At 40.9% G+C, this 20,699-nt stretch overlaps 1 protein-coding gene across 2 annotated transcripts in view; it reads right to left on the bottom strand.

Moving 5' to 3' along the window:
* The window catches only part of sms (spermine synthase), a 135,825-nt gene that overhangs the window by 76,384 nt on the left and 38,742 nt on the right, over positions 1-20,699 (bottom strand). The window contains exons 2-5 of one of the 2 annotated variants that reach the window (XM_047018165.1): positions 20,222-20,342; positions 17,943-18,030; positions 499-563; positions 35-210 (exon numbers count right to left, since the gene is read on the bottom strand). In XM_047018165.1, the coding sequence (XP_046874121.1) occupies positions 35-210; positions 499-563; positions 17,943-18,030; positions 20,222-20,342 (450 nt within the window). Of the gene's footprint in view, positions 1-34; positions 211-498; positions 564-17,942; positions 18,031-20,221; positions 20,345-20,699 lie in introns of both variants that reach the window. The other variant, XM_047018166.1, reaches the window with a different exon arrangement.

The raw sequence follows: 20,699 nt of genomic DNA on the forward strand, positions 1-20,699 counted from the left end.
TATGAAATTCATGAATGTGTTGTATTTTACTTACTGACATCCCCGTTGAGGATTAAGATATTGCCGAACTGCTGGGAGTGCATGATCTTAATGTTCTGGTAAGCAGAGTCCTCATCATAGACAACCCGGTCTATGTCATACTCCACCAGCCTGCCGTCAGCAGTGGGCCAGTATCGATCAACAACCGCCCCTCGTGAAAGAGCAGGCAGCCTTAGGAGAGAGCAAAGAGACATATAAAGTATTTTTCTCAATAGCTATCTGATCAGACATCCCCTTGTTCTGTTTGTATTTGTTTTGTACACTCCATGGCTACCAAATGTAGAATTATCCAAGCTAAAAAGCTCTTAAGATTGTTAAAACAGACCTTAATTATTGATACAAATTTATAAATATCGTTATCGGAAATGTATCGTTATAAATTTCCGATGGGCTTTCATATGCAACTTCTAATAATGTGATGTTGCAAATGTTGGGGAATATTTATCACAAAAGGCATACCTCTTGATCCTCCTAATGTTGCCATGTAGGAGACTCTTCAACTTGTTTTCCAGCGCATTCAAAAGCTAGGACAAAAGAGGAAGAGGTATTTGAGTTATGTATGGCAGGTACCAATAAAAACTCAATACTGTCAGTGTCGAAGCCAGTACCGAGGGTGCGGATTTGATATATCTATAGATTTCCAATTTAATCTGCAGACCATTTTTAGCATGGTCTGTTCAGAAGTGCAACAGTACGCTACATAAGTCCATGGTAGTGATTTAAAAAATGTTTGCCTTTTGCCAGAGACTTGGTTGTGAGTAGGTTTAATAGTAGCCAATATTTCTAATGCTTCCACATTACACAATATACTTTGAGACTTCAGTGTAAGTTTACAATAATACTGTTTGAGATCATGACAAACTTGACCGTATAGGGATCAAATGTAAACTGTTGAGGATAAGCGTCAAGTTCTAAAAGTCTTGTGTGGGAGAACTAGGTATTTTTTATAATATAACTATTAATACTAGTGGCTGTGATGCCTGTGCCCATGAAGCAGTGGGCAATTAAGATGTTGGTTGCTGTAGTTGATTAGCTGCTTAACACTAAAAGCACACAAGACGTTTTAAATGTGGATTTCTGTCTAAGACAAGCTCGGCTAAATGTTGATGAAAACTGAGGACTTTGGCTGTACAGGAAAGTTTGCCAATAAATTCACAAAACGCAACGTGGTGATGTCTTTTCTGTGGGTATGTGACTGCAAACTTGACTAACAAATCGGGAATAAAGAACGAGTCTATTTGACTGTAATCTTGGAATTAATCTAGATTAATCTACATAAAAATGGCTAATTTGAATTCCGCCGAAGGCATTCAGAATGTGTGCTACCCAAATAATGACTAAAAGCAAGTCTTTGAGAACGGGTTTCTCAAGCCAGGTGAGCGAGGAGATTAGTTAGCTTGGCTGATAGGCTGTGCTGACGGGCTTGCCTAGGTTGCACTCAAACATAGTAGTTTGACGACGACTCTTGCCCTGCGCTACATAAGTGCTTGGCCCGGCATCTTCTGCGTTAACTAAGGGATGCTTTACATTTAGGTGGTATTTGAGACTGGAAGAACTCCTACAGTAAACTAATTTCGCATCGCACAAGGTGCAAACGACCTTAGGCCGAATCCCAATACTCCCCCTTACCCCTTCCCCTTAGTTTTGCGCGTTCCCGTGAGAGCTAGTGGTGTCCCAATACTATTTTGGAGCTAGGGGAAGGGCTAAGACTAAGGGGTATACACCCCTTAAAACCAAGTAAGATCGGGAGCTTACTTGAAACCTAGGGCTATGTGAAAACTGCGCGACCGGCAACAATGGCGACCAAATCATCCAGAGAGTCCGATAAATGTTATATTATCGGCTTAATTAATTTATACAAAAATTATGACAGTCTTGTTTTGTGTTATATACAGTCATGAACATATATATTTGCAACCATTTTCCTAATTGATATGTTTCTAAAAATCGCTAGTTTGGTAAGCTAATGTTACAGTTCTGAATTGCACAACAGTCCCGCATTTCTTTGACTAGCATGTTTACAGTTCTAAGTAAACTCCATTAGCAGCGAATTTCGTTTAATATCAGTGCATAACACTACTTGCTTTGGAGATATCGATACGTGCTAGATGACGTACCTGTAACCAAGTGGCGTCCCATTTCCTGGGGCTATGTAGCCCTTACCCCTTACTTTCGAGGGCCAAGGGCTAGGGGTAAATTAAGGGTAAGGGGTAAGGGGGAGTATTGGGATTCGGCCTTAGTCTTGTCGAGGTTTCCATTGAGACTCGTTCTCGCCCCCTAGAGTGCAATTCGGCTAGGTATACATCCGCGCTAAAGTTTCAAGGTGATAGTCATCATAGCTTGCGTAGTATAGACCCAGCTCCCAACCCAACTTTAAGAATAGATTAACGGCAATATCTTTTTTATCGCCCGATAAGAGTCTCACGTTAACGCCGATAACAGCCCACCACTAATATGAACGCAAGGAGAGCAAATTTAAGACTGTTCACTGGAAAGTCCAACCAAATTGAACGCCTCATGGAGAGTGATGGTAATTTGACACATATACAAAATAAGATAAAGCTTTACAAAAAACAGTATGAGGAATTCGGTGAACTTAACGAGTCAGTAAAACTTTATCTGAAAGAAGAAGAACATAAGGCCGACCAGACATACTGGATTGAGCCAAAGGTATCAAACTGCAAACATTTCATGAACAGAACCGAGCTATGGATTGAAGAAACAAAACTTCATAGAGTTGAGAGCCACATGTAACAAAAATGCAACGTCTATGGATAGTTTCTAATGTGTCTGCAAAACAGAGATCTGATAGGTCACCCGGTCGTTCTAGCAGCAAGTCGTTTGTATCATCCGCTACCTCAGCACAACATAGAGGAGGCCAATAGAGCAGCTCTTGTTGCAAAGGCAGCAACATTAAACAAAAAGCAGGCACTGGCACTGAAAGAAGCCCGTTAGTGGCTGACAAAGACCAGTTGGAAATTGAAACTGAAATTGAGTTGGCAGCTTCTAATGAAAGAATTGAAGTTTAGGCAGAATATGAATCACCTCAACAACAGGTTAGCCTCGCTACCAAGTCAAACGCGATTGTGCAGGACGATGGTGAAGGTCAAACCAGTGGTGCCTCACCACATACATTGGGATACCAAGATAAGAATGTGCTTTTAACTAATTCACGTGGTGCTGTACCCAAAGTACATGTTCAGAGGAGAACAAACTCTGTACCTGCTACTGAGCCGTTGCAACAGGACAGTGACACAAAGGAGCAGTGCAGAGTGATGACAAACTGATATCACAGAGCTGCTTGTAAAAAATCAACAGCCGTCTCGCCTGCTACAAAGAGACATTCCCCTGTTCCATGGCAATCCACTGGAATTCTGATCTTTTTAAAAGGCTTTTGAACACACCATCGACACCAGAGCGCGGAGTGTGATTCAGATAAACTATACTTCTTGGAGCAATACAAGATGGGTGAACCAAAGGGTCTGGAAAGAAGTTACCTGCACATGCCAGCACACCGTGGATATCGCGAGGCACTGAAATTGCTTAAGGATTGTTATGGAAATTATGTTAAACTAGCTTCTGCTTTACTGGAAAAGGCCTTAAAGTGGCCTCAAATTAAGTCAGAAGAGGACAAGGCTCACAGCACCTTCTCACTGTTTCTCCTTAGCTGTTGCATCACCATGGAGGATTTGGCATTCATGGACGTGCTGGAAAATCCCACTAACATATGGGTAATATTGTCAAAATTGCCTTAGAAACTCAGAGAGGTGGAGAGCTGTCGCGTATGAGATACAAGATAGTAGAGCCAAGTTTGTAGATCTTGTCAGATCCGTTGACAAGCAAGCTAAAGTCACTATCGATCCACTGTTTGGAGACCTTCTGGAAGTTACAGCAGCTAAAAAGAAGGACAAAGGAAAGCCCGACTTCAAGCAATGAACAAAGACAGAAGGAAAAGAAGGAAGTAGCTTTGCCACTAATGTTACTCCAGTTAGAACCGAGGAACTCAACATACCAAAACAAAGGCTGTTACTACACATCCCAGCAGTGCTTTCAGTAAACCATGCTTGTAATGTGAAAGAAACCAAACTTGAGGAATGTCAAAAGATGAATGTCCATTCATGGATGTCCACACAAGGAGAAAATTGAATTTCAAGAAAAATGTACTATGCTTTGGATGCTAGTAAAAGGGCATGTGAGCAAGGAGTGTAAAAAGAGGATGACATGCTATGTTTGTGCTCAGAGACATCCAAGCATGTTACATTTTGCAAAACAAGAAAGCTCTACCTCTGGAAAGGTAACTGAGGAGCAGGATGGAGCTATCATACACCCAACAGCTTCTAGCTCTTCAATTGCTGTCAGTGAAACAAATGCTTATACTGGGGCCGGAGATGACTGCATTCTCTCCATTGTGCCGGTCTTAGTGAAGTCAAAGAAAGGCAGCAAAAGTGTGGAGACCTACGCATTCATGGATCCAGGTAGATCTGCAACGTTCTGCACAGATGCACTTGCAAGTCAGTTAAACCTACAGGGGCACACTCAACTGAAACTGAAAACCATGAGCCCTAAGCATCAAGTGGAATGCTATCTGCTTACAGACTTGGAAGTTAGTGGGCTCAACACCAACAACTTCATTGACTTGTCTAAGCATTCCAGTGTCACAGAAAAATATTCCATCACAAGAGGACATAAGGCAATGGCCCTACCTTAGTGAAGTCAGACTGCCTACCATTACCGCATTTTCTATAAACTGCACCACACCAGAATGGGAGCTTTGTGTTTGTAAATCTGGGTATAAACCGCATTGGAATATATGCCGCACTTGATACGGGAACAATTATACCAAGCAATGCACGAGTATAGGCAATCTTACAGCATGCCGTTGTGTAACACACTTCAAAAACGAAAGTAAGTAAGTGCGTAATGTATGTTTTCTATTGGCCGGGAATGAACTAATATTTACCTTTAGACGCTTGAGTTCTAAATATTTACGGTCCCAATTTCCCTTGGTGGCCAGAAGGAGTTATTGAGCGGGATATGGTTGAATAAAAGATGATTGTACACTTGTTTGGTGCAACCTCATCCCGAGTTGCGCAAACTGCCCACTGAAAAGGATTGCAGAAGACAACAGAAGCAAGTCATCACCTGAGGTTGTGGATACAGTCCTCAACAGCTTCTATGTGGAAGACCATTTAAAGTCTGTCAACGATGCAAATCAAGCTATTGCTCTGTACAAAGACCATTATGTGCTTCAGGAGGATTCAACTTAACTAAGTGGACAAGCAATAGCAGAGAGTTTTTGGAGTCCCGGAAAACGACAGAGCCAAGGAGTTACGAGCTGTGGACTTGAGTGAAGATGCTCTTTTGGTTGAGCAAGCACTAGGAGTGCTGTGGTGCATTGAATCCGACTCATTCAAGTTCAGGATTAATGTTACAGAAAAAACAGTCACCATAAGAGGAATCCTATTTACAGTGTGTTCCATTTACAACCCCTTGGAATTTTTCGCTCCATTCACTCTTTCTGCAAAATTGCTGATTGCAGCAGTTGATCAAAGAGAAACTTACCTGGGACGAGCCCGTTCAAGACTTGCTCAACAATGGTTTGTCTGGCTAAGCGACTTTAACCAGCTATCAACTTTTGCTGTAAGCCGATGCAAGCGAGAGTGGATATGGGACTGCATCATCTCAGATTGAAAAATCATGAAGGTCGTGTGCACTGTGCATTCAAGTTCAAGTCTTTTATTTGTCAGGTACACAGAACAACACAAGGTTAGACTGGGCACTGAAATTCTTAAGACAAGACAACGCAAGCACCTGGCATAACATAACAAATAAGTACACGGAACACAGTTTACATCAATGCTGAGCTTAAATAAGTGAAACTTCCTAAATATACAGAGAGCAATAAATATCGACTATACTAACCCTAATACTAAAACTTCCTAAATTACAGATAACAATAGATAGTTCACCATACTAACCCTAAATGCACAAAAAAACTGTTTCAACCATATAACCTATTCTAACCTAAGTGGAGTACAGTACAAACATTACAGTACAAACACAGTACAACATTTATGTTGGGAAAGTCGATACACACTTAAAGCAAATGACTATTCCACGAATGGAGCCGACAGCGGCAGAAGTGGCAGCGAACGTTGACAAGATGTTGAAACGAGACTTACAAATGGAGCTGCACCAATCAGCATTCTGGACCGACAGTACTACAGTCTTAAAGTACATAGAAAACAACACTAGTCGATTCAAGACATTTGTAGCTAACAGGGTTTCTAACATCTGGGTATCAACCAAGCCAGCACAGTGGAGATTCATCAATACATCAACAAATCCAGCTGCTTGTGCATCTAGGGGCCTAACAGCAGCCAAATTGATGAGTGACCTTGACTGGATTCAAGGTCCAACATTTCTTTGAGAACCAGAGCATCTGTGACCTGAGGGACCTAAACTGCTAGAGGTTGAAGAGAATGATATGGAGGTAAAAAGGTCAGTTACCAAAAACCTCATTCGAGCAGCTGAAAACACAGACTCCATGACCAAGCTCATCAAGTACTATTCCAGTTGGTATTGTTGGAAAAATTGAAGATGTAACACATTAAAGCTGTATAAGAATTATTCTGTGTTCAGCATTTCTTGTGTGTAGAGAGAGGCCTACCTCCAAATCTGAACTTTGGGTAACACGAGGCATACGTAAACAAGCTGACCTAGGCTGACCATTATCTTACTAGAGGTGGATAACCTTGAATTATTACCATATTATTATTATGAATAACCTTATCTGTGCTGAGTGAATCATATGGTCAAGCCTAGGGTCAGAGAACTCTAAGTTTCCACGCACACAGGTCTATGCAAGGAGCCAATGAAGAAGAACCATGGAACATTTGCATGCCTTTGTCTTAACCAATGAGTGTAAAGAGTGGGACTGCTTAAATATCTAGCTAGCACAACATGCCATCAGACAAACTTTGTAGCACAATGTTGTGTGATAAAGCTTAAATAAAGCTATAAAGCTTTCTCAAACTTGTTCACCGACTGACTGCAATGCTTGATAGATTAATATTTCTGACACAATGGTCCTTCGATAGCCGGGTTCATACATCCTTTCCATCATCCAGAACCCAAGAACCAAGAACTAAAATTGTGCAGACGTGCATGAAAATGGAGAACCTCGCAGCAAATATGGCTGTTTAAAAAGAGGCCAGTTTTTTGGGGGGGGGGATGGTGGAAAGGTGACGGAATTCTGGACAAGCTAAGCGGCACACCTTTCGATGGACAAGGTGAGAATAAATTGTATATAGTCGAAGCATACTTGTTTTTTTAGTTTTAAATACCGCGAGGGATGACTTCACGCAGTGAAGTCGTTAAAGACTAATCACTGGTTAATATATAGTCGGATGAAAAACTCAACTGTGAAGTTGTGCACTAAACTCACAATGGATCCTGACCTGTAAATGTATACCGGTTGAAATTGACATAAGTGATTGTTATTGCTGATGAATTGGGAATTGTAATTTACACATGGTAAAGGTGTTTGACATGCCATTAGAGAGTGGAATTCTACATAAGTTAATTTATTGTTGATGAGATGTGTTTGTTTTGAGTATCTGAGTCTGGTGGTAGACACGAGCCGTATTAAATCCTAGCCAAACTAACAGGACAAGGCCTGGTCGACCAGGACTCGGATGCGTGAACATAAGATAGGACTTTTCAGTGTACAATGTAGAATTTGGACTCGACTTTTGAGTTAAAGATAAATTACGTGCAATTATATGTCTTGCATTTGCTTAATTCAGGTCCAAGTTGTGAGATGGTACAGGCTAGGAATCACGTTTACTAAGATATGACGCCAGGGTACTGGGAAGCAGCGTTAGTGTCCTATTTTGCTAAGTTCTGTAGAAAGCCATTGAAGTAAATGGGCCGGTGAGTAGGCTACAGGTAGTAAATTACTCTCTGCGCACGTAAAAGATAGTACTACATTAGTCGATGAGGACTAATTGTATTAGTCAATGAGGACTAATTGTAAAGTTGTTAAAATAGCGGTTTTATTGTGTGTATACCATTTGTGTAATTGTTTTACATGTTTTAAGAGGGTAGAATTGTGCCTAGAAGGAAATCAGAAGACTGACATGATTCTAGCGAATTTGCCAGTCCTCTGTCTGTTGATGTGTTTTACAATTTGCTTGGATAGCTTTGGGATCTGAGAAGAAAAGATCCAAGCTGTGACTTTGTTAGCTAATAGCTAATGGTTAACGGTGAAAACGTGGAGAAAGTACATTTTGCTCTGTCCTGAGCTCGAGGAGTGTCCAGGAAGTTGAATTTGCGACTATGGTAACGACATTTGTAGCTAACAAACTTACAGACAGACTCAACAGCGATGGCGGCGGGTACAGGCTAGTAAAGGAATTGCAGCTTGACATTTGAGATCCAGGATGAGTAACCTCATGACACATGCGCAGACTTATTTATGAATTTGGAGCAAATTTGACATATTAATTTGGTTACTTTTGAAATATGTTAAGTGATTAATATTTGGAAACATTTGCTCACAAGGGTTTTGGTTGTTTGAGTACATTTAACATGAGTTTCAGAAATTCAGAGGAAAGGCACATGGGGGTTAAAAGAGTCCCGTTGCATTGAAGTTTTACAAAGGTAATCCCAGAGGGTAATTCTGCATAATTATGTGAGTTTTAATGCGGAAAGATGTGTTAGTTTGGAAGAATTCGAAGTTTGGTGGTTAACAAATGCATGATCAACATTTGTTAAAATTACAAGCCAAACAGGGAGGTTTTTTGAAGCCTTTCCAACCAGAACTTGTATTTATAAGTGGCATATCTGTGATGTGTCAATAAAAATGCAGAAATTAAACCCCTTGTTTTATAAATTGGTTCTAATACAAGCAGAAGAGTTATACTACAGCAAAATTTTGAGTTTTTGCTTTGTTCCATAGCGCGCTGTTTGGGCGCTGATAGATACAATGTGATAGATTTGAGTTCGAGAAAGTAAGAAGAGTGTTACATTAAATCATAATACAAACGACAAAATATTTCAATTAAATATTTTCATTTGGGGTTTTTGGTCCGCAAAATTGAGATTTGAAGAATTGTCCGTGCATTACGCATGTTGAGAGCGTAATGGCTGGGAAATATAGGCCTATATTCAAAGGAGTATTCTCTGTATGCTTTGATAAGACTTTTGAGAAGTTAAAGAATACGGATTTGTTTTACGGGCTTACATTGACATTTATTCATTTAGCAGACGCTTTTATCCAAAGCGACTTCCAAGAGAGAGCTTTACAAAGTGTATAGGTCACTGATAATAACAACAAGATAGCCCCAAAGCATAGCGGGTAGCCAAAACAAGAAGCACACATTGTGAACAACCAAAAAATAAGTGGCAGGGGGAAGAACCATAAGAGAATGTTGTTAAGCAAGTTACAATTAAACAACATGAATCTTTAAGTGCAAGTGTACCTGTACAAAAACAAAAACAGTAAAAATAAAAATAAGATTAACTAAAATGAATATTTCGCAGGGAATACAACAGTTTAAATCAGTTACCACTAGCCAACAAGAGCAACAAGTCTCTAAGCAAGAGTCATTGTGATCCTTGAGGAAACTAGCATTGGGTTCAGCAAACCATTCCTAATTACCGTTGTACTCCCAGAACAAGTGCGTCTTGAGCCTTCTCTTGAAGGTGGAGAGACAGTCTGTGTCTCTGATGGAGGTGGGGAGTTGATTCCACCACTGGGGGGCCAGGCAGGAGAAGAGCTTGTGTTGGGACCGGGCAGTCTTGAGCAGTGGGACCACCAGGCGGTTGTCTGAAGAAGACCGTAGGTGGCGGGTGGAGGTGTAAGGCTGCAGGAGAGACTTGATGTAGTCGGGTGCAGTCCCGTTCACTGCTCGGAAGGTCAGTACCAGGGTCTTGAATCTGATGCGGGCCGTGATGGGTAGCCAGTGGAGGGAAATGAGGAGCGGAGTAACGTGGGACGTCTGGGTAGATTGTAGACCAGGCGTGCCGCTGCGTTCTGAATCCTCTGAAGAGGGCGGGTTGCGCATGCTGGGAGACCAGCGAGCAGCGAGTTGCAGTAGTCCAACTTGGAGAGGACAAGTGCTTGGACAAGCAGCTGGGTGGAGTGCTCAGACAAGTATCTCCTGATCTTCCGGATGTTGTAGAGCGTGAATCTATACGACCGGGAGACCGCAGCAATGTGGGCCGTGAGGGAGAGCTCATCATCCATGGTAACCCCAAGTTTCCTGGCAGAGGATGAAGGGGGTCACCGTCGCAGATCCCAGGGTGTTTGAGAGGTTGGAGGCGGAGGGTTTGGCTGGGATGATGAGAAGTTCAGTTTTGGCGAGGTTCAGCTGGAGGTGGTGCTCAGTCATCCAGGCGGAGATGTCTGTGGGCTTATGTTACTCTTGTTAAATTGTGAATTTAAAGGTTTAAAAAGAAACAGGGAGAATTTATATTTTCTTTTGTCTTAAGGGCATTGTTTGGTTGACGTAATTACAGAGCATAATACTGGCATGATTGACTTAGGTCTGGGAGCAGTTTTAACTGTCAGAACATGGATTTAATGAAACAAAATGATGATAATGATAGTTTAAAGCAAATTAAAATGTGGGTCAGATAATTCGTACAAGACAAATTTTGAAGTCAAAAGGCGAGATTCACTCACTAATTGCAGCCTTGTGTGTTATGGGAACTTAAGGGAAGTTTGTGTTTAGACAGGAAGGTTGTTTTTATTTGGCGAAGGAATGTGTTTTGTTTAAGGATTTGATTTCATTTGTAATTGTAACTTTATTATCTACATCTGATTTTAATAACCACTTGCACATCAAATACCTATTGACATGGAAGCAATTGATGGCACTTTTCCAGTTGGGTTATTTTGAAGCTGTGTTTTTCACAATTGTTTTATTTTGGTTTGAGGAAATGTATGTGAAATATTATGAGGAAATGATTAGAAAGTTACATAAAAGGTTTAAGAGGATCATGGAAGGTTATGAAATGAAACAAGAGAATGTTTTGTGGTTGTGAAGAAATTATTGGTTTAAACACTTTGATGTTCTGATAAGGGAACTATGAATATACTTTAGGTATATGGGAAAACATTTTAAGTCAACATAGTCAAATCTAGGGTTTTTAAGAGTTTTGATAAAGGTATTAGATGCAAATTGGTTAAGAATGAAAAAGAGAAAATAATTACAATGTACTTTTATTTTGAGTTTGATTGTAATTTGGCTTTAAGTTTTATTTTTATGTTTTATCAAGAGCCTGGCACGATTTTTGTGATAAACAGTTAGGCTGTGATAAGGTTGTATTAACGATGGTATTAGTGCATAAAGACGGTTATTACAACTTTTGTTCTGAAATAATTTGGGAAGACTCATTAAGTCTTACAATACATCACATGATTTGATTTTCTAAACCTTTTGACTGGAACAGCCAATCAAAGTTGTCAACCAAGCCACCATAAAAGAAGTGGTCATATCTCAGCACCTCTTTACTGCATTGACACCAAACTTTGTATAAGGACTAGGGACCCTGTTCTAAAGAGGTCCAATAGGTCATGCCATTTCACCTTTAGGTGGCGCTGCAATAAGCAAAAATGTGTCACCAATTATCTTCAGATCAAGCCTCACAAACGTTTTCACATGGTTTTTGATTTTCAAAACAGTTTTTCCGGTAAAGCTGATCAAAGTCGGCAATGAAGCTGCCAAAACAGGAACTGAGATAATATCTCAGGAAATATTTGCTGAATTGAGATCAAACTTGGTACAGGTGCTCGGGACCCTGTTCCAAAGAGGACCACAGAAGATTGTGTCATGTAACCGCTAGGGGGCGATCCCGTATCTGACACATGTTAAGTTGTGATATCAGATGAATTGATGCGGCTGCCATTTTACGTTTTATAAAAAGTTTTTTCCCTATTCCTATTCAAAATGTACCTAATATTCACCAACTTTGGCACAGATTATCTTCAGACCACAAGTTCAAGTTCAAGTCTTTTATTTGTCAGGTGCACAGAGCAACACAAGGTTAGACTGGGCACTGAAATTCTTAAGACAAGACAACGCAAGCACTTGGCATAACATAACATATAAGTACACAGAACAAATTTACATCTATGCTGAGCTTAGATAAGTGAACTTCCTAAATATACAGATAGCAATAAATAAACGACTATACTAACCCTAACACTAAAACTTCCTAAATTACAGATAACAATAAATAGTACGCTATACTAACCCTAATACACAAAAAAAAAAAAAAAAAAAAACCTGTTACAACCCTATAAACTAATCTAACCTAAATGGAGTACAGTGCAGTAGTGCAAATTTACAGATCAGTGACTTTGTCAATGACCAAACAGGAGCCTGGTGGCGAGGTACAGTAGTGCAATGTTACTGAAAGAGCAACCAGTAGCTGAAAGTGACAGTGTATAAGTGACTAGTGTGCAGTAAAAATGTCCATATCAGTGTCCATTGAGAAGCCTGATGACCCTTGGGTAGAAACTGTTGTCCAGTCTGCGTGTGCGCGACCGGATGCTGCGGTAACGCCTGCCAGAAGGCAACGGGGTAAAGAGACTGAAGGATGGGTGGGAACAGTCTCTTAGAATCCTGCTGGCTTTCCTAAGGCAACGTGTGTGGTAGGTGTCCTGTAGGGCTGGGAGCTTCCTGCCGATGATGAACTCAGCAGAACGGACCACACTTCGTAGGGCCTTGCGGTCCCGGTCTGTGCAGCTCCCATACCACACTGTGATACAACCAGTCAGAATGCTTTCTATAGTGCATCTGTAAAAGTTAGTAAGGATGACTGAGTCCATACCAAACTTCTTCAGTCTCCTCAGGAAGAAGAGGCGCTTACGGGCCGTTTTGACCACCTTGTCCGTGTGAACAGACCAGGTGAGGTCATTGCTGATGTTCACCCCGAGGAACTTGAAGCAGCTGACCTTCTCCACTTCCGATCCATTGATGAATAGGGGTGCATGCTCCTCCTCCTGCCGCCTCCTAAAGTCCACAATCATCTCCTTGGTCTTGCTGATGTTAAGAGAGAGGTTGTTGTCCTGACACCATGATGTCAGGGTGTCAACCTCCTCTCTGTAGGCTGACTCGTCACTGTCAGAGATGAGGCCCACGATGGTTGTGTCGTCAGCAAACTTAACGAGGAGGTTGGAGCTGTGCGTAGCCGCACAGTCGTGGGTGAACAAGGAGAACAGGAGAGGGCTGAGCACACAGCCCTGGGGGGTGCCTGTGTTGGTGATCAGTACAGATGAAGTGCGGTCACCGATTCTCACCACCTGTGGCCTCCCCGTCAGGAAGTGGAAGATCCACTTGCAGAGGGAGGTGCTTAGTCCCAGGTCCACAAGCTTGGAGACCAGTCTGGAGGGGATGATGGTGTTGAATGCAGAGCTGTAGTCAATGAACAGCATCCTCACATATGTATTCCCCTTGTCCAGGTGGGAGAGAGCGGTGTGCATGGTCAGAGCGATGGCATCGTCTGTAGACCTATTGGACCGGTATGCAAACTGCATAGGGTCCAGTGTGGGGGGCAGCGAGGAGCACCACAATCACCTTGACATGTCAAAATAGGACTGAATTACAGCTGTTTAAACTTGGGCTAAATCTGACAACCGCTTGCCAGTTGAAAAACTGCTTATATTTTTACACAGTAATTTCCGGCACTGAGAATAGCTCACTAGGATAAATTGGTGTCCCAGCAAGGGCAACATAAGAGGTTCAAAGCCAACGAGACTGCCATGTCACTGGTTTTCTGTTTAGCGAGACTGTAAGCCATTGCAAAGGAAGCCAGGTACAACGCAGTCGCTAGCTACCTGTAGTCTAGCTGTATATAGTCATGGCAATCCTCACTAGGGATGGGAATCGAGAACCGGTTATTGTTTAGAACCGGTTCCCAGTGAACCAATTCCTTGGAATAGTCAGACAAATTATTTAACGATTCTGCTAACGGATCTCTGTGGCGTTGCACATGCGTGAACTTTTATAATTTATTCAGACTGCAGCAAACATGGCAACTAGGCAGAAGCTTTCTAAGTTAGGTTGTATTTCACACGACAAAATGACAACACGCCACTTTTAACACGTGTAAAAAGTCTATTTAGTCGAAGGGATGAAATACAACAAATATGAAGACGTATTTGAACACACAGCATGGAATGAAGTTATTGGAATGTCATGTGTTCGATGCATGCAGCAGCGCAGCTAACGTTTGCGCTTCATCTCTAACTATCAAAGGTAGAGCTAAACTCCTCAAAAGTGATCCCAACCACTTGTCACTGTGTGAAGCAATTTGCCTTTATTGTGTATAGTCGATCAAGTTATCTTCTGTCCCGTCGTTTGAAGCATACATTTTAGCTCCGGCATTCGTCTCCCATTATTGATCACTTCACGCTAATTATCGGAGGGCGTGTGTTATCAGCAAACGTTCGCGTTGTCGTGTTAACCCATTATTAAACTGAGCATATTGATTTTTATTCCATTATTAAACTTAGCATTTTAATTGGTTTAAACAGAATGGTTGACACTGTCATATTGTATGATTTGACCTTGGCTGAAAATTGAAGATTCTATAATTCTATTCTAAGCTAGCGTAGCTAATAGAAGTGTAGAAGAAGAGCAACGGAAAAATGTAAATGTGTATGTATACATACTGTATATGGTGTGGGTCATTATAGAAAATTATATAAAAGAAAATTAATGTAAACAAGAAAGTGCATTTCCTGCAGAAAATGCATTGGAATGCTGAAAGCTGAAATGAATTTTTAAAAAATTGCTAAAAATACAGAAATGAGAAAATACCCGCAAGCTGAAATGAATTAACAAAATTGTGAGTCACACAAAAGAGGCAGTGTGGAAGCTGAACTGCATCATCTAACAATGCCAAGAGCTGAAATACAATGCGGGAAAAGCTGAAAGCTGAACTGTTAAATTGTAGTAGTAGAAGAAGTAGAATATTCGTTTTAGTAGCTGAAATTATAGAAACAGAATTACTACTCTACCGGCAGTTTCAAAAACGTGTTCCTTCTGCTTTCTCTGACAAATTTGTCACAAGATTTGCATTGGTCTCTATGGGGCAAGAGTTGGACTTTGTCTCGCTTTCGTGGGGCTCTGAAAAATATGATTTTTCAGAAAAATTGTAAGTCTGTTGGATTCCACAGACAACTGTCTACGACCCTTGGGCGGAAATCCCGGGGGGGACATTGATTATGGACACAATGGCGCTTTTTAAACTTTTAAATGATTGCAAACCCCGCCCATGGTCCCACAATGCTTTGATCCACAGCCCCAGCCCTCAGCAGTGATGCAGGTGATGCAGGTGCATGTGTGAAAATCGGACAGTAAAATTGTCAGTCAGGGGCTACTGTGCTCCTATTAAAAAAAAGTTAGTCTGGAGCCCTGATGAGCATACCATAAAAGGAGGAAAACCTAGCGTTTTTTCCCGGGAACATTTTACTGGACGTATCATGGGGCTTAGAACAGCACGTGGGCCATTTTCAGCCCAACCAATGTTACATACCCTATTTGGAAACCTTAAGGAACAGTGTAAAATACCCCAAAAACCCAGTAAATCACCCCTTCAATTGAAACGTTTTCAAAAATTGCTAGTTTGCTACGCTAACGTTACATTTCTGATTTGCACAACAGTCCCGCATTAAGGGACTAAAGAAAAAAACTAACGTGGACATAATAAGAACTTGACAGCTTTAGTGGGCGAAACCCACCACCTTGCAAAACCGGATCATGACCTGTCAGCTGTCCTTTGCATATCCACCTCAGACATTAAGCCATATTTTGATGCACTTGTTCAAGCCCACTGGATTCCTCTCACAGAACAAAATGAACTGAAAAAAACGTATTGCTTTTTGTATAAAGTTGATCAATTGCATATCTTTAACATAACGCAAAACAACTTTTCAGTGTTTGTGAAGATTAACTAGTTACAAATAAACTGAAACACTGATGTAATGATTATTTTAGTTGTTACTGTTACTTCGATAGTCTTTTCCTAGTTGACCAACTTGTAAAATATTTATATAATTATTTACAGACTATCCTTATTCTTCTGATAACCAGTAGCAGCTAATCAGCCAATCTGCTTTTTAAATGGGGGAAAATTAATAGTAAGCAGAATTATGTTCAAGTTATTTTTGATGCGGCCCTCCAACACATTTCAGGTTTCTCATGTGGCACCTTTTCAAAATTAATTGCCCACCCCTGAGTTACGGAGCTGGGCCAAGGAGCTAACATATGAAGCTAGGATTTTGTTGCTAGGGAGAGTGTGGCAAGCTGGTTTAGCGAAGGCCAAAGGGCAAGAAAGCCAAATTACAGGTGTTGGCCATCTGAAGGGCATGCAACAGCAAAGGGGGGACCTGCTATAAGACTTTGAGCCATGAAATGTTAGGGGTCAATTCAGGGAAGTACTTTTAAACAGTAGCACTTTCTATTTTGAAATGTTTTATTTTGCTTGCAATGTTTTAGTTTGGCAGCTCAGTGAAGCACTTAAAAGATTCATTTTTATATACAGTTTAATTGTGCTTCAAATAAAACCAATATTTACCTACACCTTATACTTGTTTAAGGTCATTTACATAATATATATGAATGTATATGGAGCGTGATAAAAAGGTGACTTTGAAATTATGGCGACGCAAGGAAAAAATGTGGGTGCACTTAAATTTTGTGCTGGTGCACCTAAATAAAAAAAGTTAGGCGCACCAGTGCAACCAAGGGAAAACGTTAGTCTGGATCCCTGCTACTTGCTTTGGAGACATTGATTTACGTAACCATAACCAAGTGGTGTTTCATTTCATAGGGCTATGTAGCCCTTAGCCCTTTGTTTCGAGGGGTAAGGGGTAGGGGTAAGACAGGCAATTTACCAAAAACAAGAAGAAAACTGCTTTAAGATAGCTTTTCCCAGTGTGATTTTGAAAATGTTAAAATACTGGGTGATAAAACACACATAACTAGGAATGGTCAAGAAAGCAGGGTCCTGGAGTGTGAATATGGTATATATTTTTCTCTTCAATGGGTCAAATGACGGCGCTTCTAGTGTTAAATGTAACACGCATGCAGAAACACTCGGGTGACTGGCACAGAGAAATACACTTCTGGTGGAAACATCCTCACGCCTGAATTTAAGCATTCAGGCACTTCAATACCAGTGCATTTTTGCCTTAATAAAGAGCATGGCTTAACACAAATCAGGCTATTAATCTGAAACTGTTTGACTAATCATTACAAAACTTGCAAGATATGTTTCATAACCATAACCACAGGTGTAAAAGTTTTGGAATTCCCTCAATAGTCAAATAGCCTTCAAGTTGGCTATAAACTCTGTGGTTCTTTTTTCAAATCCCCATCTTTGGGGATAATTTGTATTAAGCTGCTGAACCATGTCCACAAAATGTTTTCAAAACTGACCAATGGGGGAAAATAGCATTGTCATAGGATTGATGCAAGTGTCATACACATCAATAAGTTTGTCCATTTATCACAAAACTTGGTGGATATTTATAGTGAACTAAGTTTGTAATATATAGAAATTGCCCAAAAACTGAGTGTTCTCCAAGGTAATCAGAAGGTTGCCGGAGCGATTCCCCGCCGTGCCAAATTATGTTGTGTCCTTGGGCAAGGCACTTCACCCTACTTGCCTCGGGGGGAATGTCCCTGTACTTACTGCAAGTCGCTCTGGATAAGAGCGTCTGCTAAATGACTAAATGTAAATGTAATGTAACACTCAGTTCTTGTCAGTTGTAGCCAAAACTTGGGTATGATATTGCAAAGTTGACAGTTAACAAAGATGCTTTTATTCTCAACAATAATTTTTTGTCTTTATGCAATGACAATTGCATGTTCGACATGACCTACATTGTCTACTTGCCCTATGTTGTCCCCTTCACAACACTGCAAGTCCAGGGTGACCAAACCATGGCAGTGCACACGCAGAACTACAAACCTGTGGATGAGAAAGAAGAGGGGGTGGGTCCACTTAATTCATGGAATGCATTATTTATTGAACTTACGGATAGAAAGATGTGGATGAATAAAACATCTGTCTATGTGAAACTGCGAGCTTACAGCAGGGTATCAATTTTGTTCATGCAAATAATATATTCAATATCAACATTAAAATCGTTCAGCTTCACACATCTGGATGAAGAGCAATTTTTTTTACAATGTTTTCACCATTGCATAAATTAAATAGCCTTAAATGTGCTTTTCACTGTATTAGTCTAGCTTTTCAAAAAAGAATCTGTTACAAAACAGAAACATTTCTTCAGTGAGCCATATTTGAGGCTACCTCCTTGAATAGCCTATATTAGGCCTATAACTGACTGCTGAAAGAATGTAACGTACTATGTATGCCTACAAAAAAAAAGTGCATTGAAAAGGGTGCAAAAATGTGGATGAACCCAGAACAAATTAAGATTTGTCCTAGACATAAGCCTACTTCGGTAGATGACGGTCCCTAAACATTTGCATTGGCTATTTGGCTGGTTGTAAAGGCCAATACTTTGCGGTGCTAAACCCCAGGTTAACGTTGTAGGAAAGTCGGCAAGATGAGACGAGAGCACTGGCTGTCCAAATACCTGTTGAATATTGAACATCAAATTCACTTTACTACGGTCATTTATGCGTCATTCTTGGGCACTTTGAAATGTTTCCTCACTGCCGACATGTTTGCTGCGTTTATAAAGTACGCAAGTCTCACTCCACGCTAGTTGTTATTTGATTGAGTCATTAAAAACTTGATTGTTTGGTAAAATGTATTCACTCTTCACTTGTTAGGCCTCAATAATTTAGGTTGCCAAACACTTGGTGCATCCCTAGTCATTGTATTAAACCCGCCCCATATCACTAAGCCCTTGGATAATGAAAATTAACTGAGAGGTTCCAGACTAATACACATACACATGTGAAATGGTCTGGCAATGCCAGGCTAGGTACTCTCTACCATCATGTAATGTCATGCAATGGTTGATCGGCCTATATGTTAATGAGCTAACAGCCTGACCTGCAAATCCCAAAAATAAATGATGGTACTGCGGACATATACATTGCGCTCAAGCTCAAACATCAAACTCAACAAGAACCAAATCCCTTAGATCAGTCGTTCTCAAACTGTGGTCCGCGGACCACTGGTGGTCCGCCACTGCCCCCGTAGTGGTCCGCGACAGCCAGAAGTAAATTATTGCGACATTTCTAACATACAACTCAGAAAGAAGAAAACACAGTCAGTAGTAGCTTATTAAAATGGACTACACACGTTCCGCATTCTGACATCGCAGCCTCTGCATGGGTTGTACCAGAGCCTCTCTGGTTGTACCATGTGAGGGAGTTCTCCCCTCCAAAATGGAGTTGGTTGGGTCCATAGCCTGTCTTTTCTAAAACGTTTTCTCAGATAGGCTACCGATTGCTGGGCCGGGCGGCCCAACCATAACGATACGCGTCAGGGAGGATGGATGGCAGCAGGGCTGGAGTGATGGCATCACTAGACAAGGTTTTACCAATTGAAAAACGGCTATTTATTTTACATAAATCTCCAAAAACTATTTTGCGCTCAAATAATGGCCAAACATTTTGTGTGGAAATCCCTATCTGCATCACATCAAACCCATATGTCCTCGGTTTGGGCTAGAATATTTACAACGTCTGGCTCCGTGCTTGATTAACACTCGGATTGAGTGTTAGAGCCTACATTATCCGTTAGAAAATGATGTGCCGCTAACAATTGTATGGCGCCAGGTCTGGAGGCCTGTTTTTTCGGGGATATAGCCTACTATTTAGTTAAATGGTCCGCAAGTTTTTATTTATTGGCCAAGTGGTCCTTGGTCTGAAAAAGTTTGAGAAACACTGCCTTAGATCATAAGCACAAAGGGTTGTCAGCTTATCAGAATGTGGCGAAGTTGAACAGATAATATACTTTAACCCCAATCAATTGTATTCCGAAAGACCACTGCACCACAGGAACACACGTAAAGTTAATGTTACAAACCCTGAATATCTATACTGTGTTAGTGTCACATAAAGGTTTAAAAACATACCACTTTGCCATTTTACAGGACTGAAAAACAGTAGCTACAATTTAAAGTTTAAAAAAAAATCCTAGAAAATAATGGAAATTAAACAGATACGTGCTTGCTTACCTGCCATTCTTTCCAATGAAGGTAGCTAGGTATCCATGCCCCTCAGTGTCATGAACTGTCTCTGTCATTTCCTGCTCTTGGAATATGGGCTGCAACCCATGCACTGTGGAAGAACAATTAGCTAAAACCAAAAAGAAAGAAACAAGTTAAAATGAAAATGAACACATTATAATCCTATATACAGTGCAGTCATTTAATTGCCCCTGGAACTAACCAACTCGGGAATGACTTGTAAGATAGTTTCAGCAAGGCGCGGACAATATAAATGGTACAGAAATATAACGGCATAATTTGCCCTAGGGTATGGATTTTGACTATGCCATGCTGACCATGGTAGAGCCTTCCGGAAAGAAGATTTGTCACAGCCCCATTCACACCAGGCGTGGCTTCAAAATTATACGGAACTTCGCAAGCATTTTTCTGCATCCTCATAACCAGTATTGCAGAGATGGAGGAGAGCCTCATTTTTGGCTTCATT

Source organism: Hypomesus transpacificus, unplaced genomic scaffold (assembly GCF_021917145.1).
Source record: "Hypomesus transpacificus isolate Combined female unplaced genomic scaffold, fHypTra1 scaffold_94, whole genome shotgun sequence".
NCBI lineage: Eukaryota > Metazoa > Chordata > Actinopteri > Osmeriformes > Osmeridae > Hypomesus > Hypomesus transpacificus.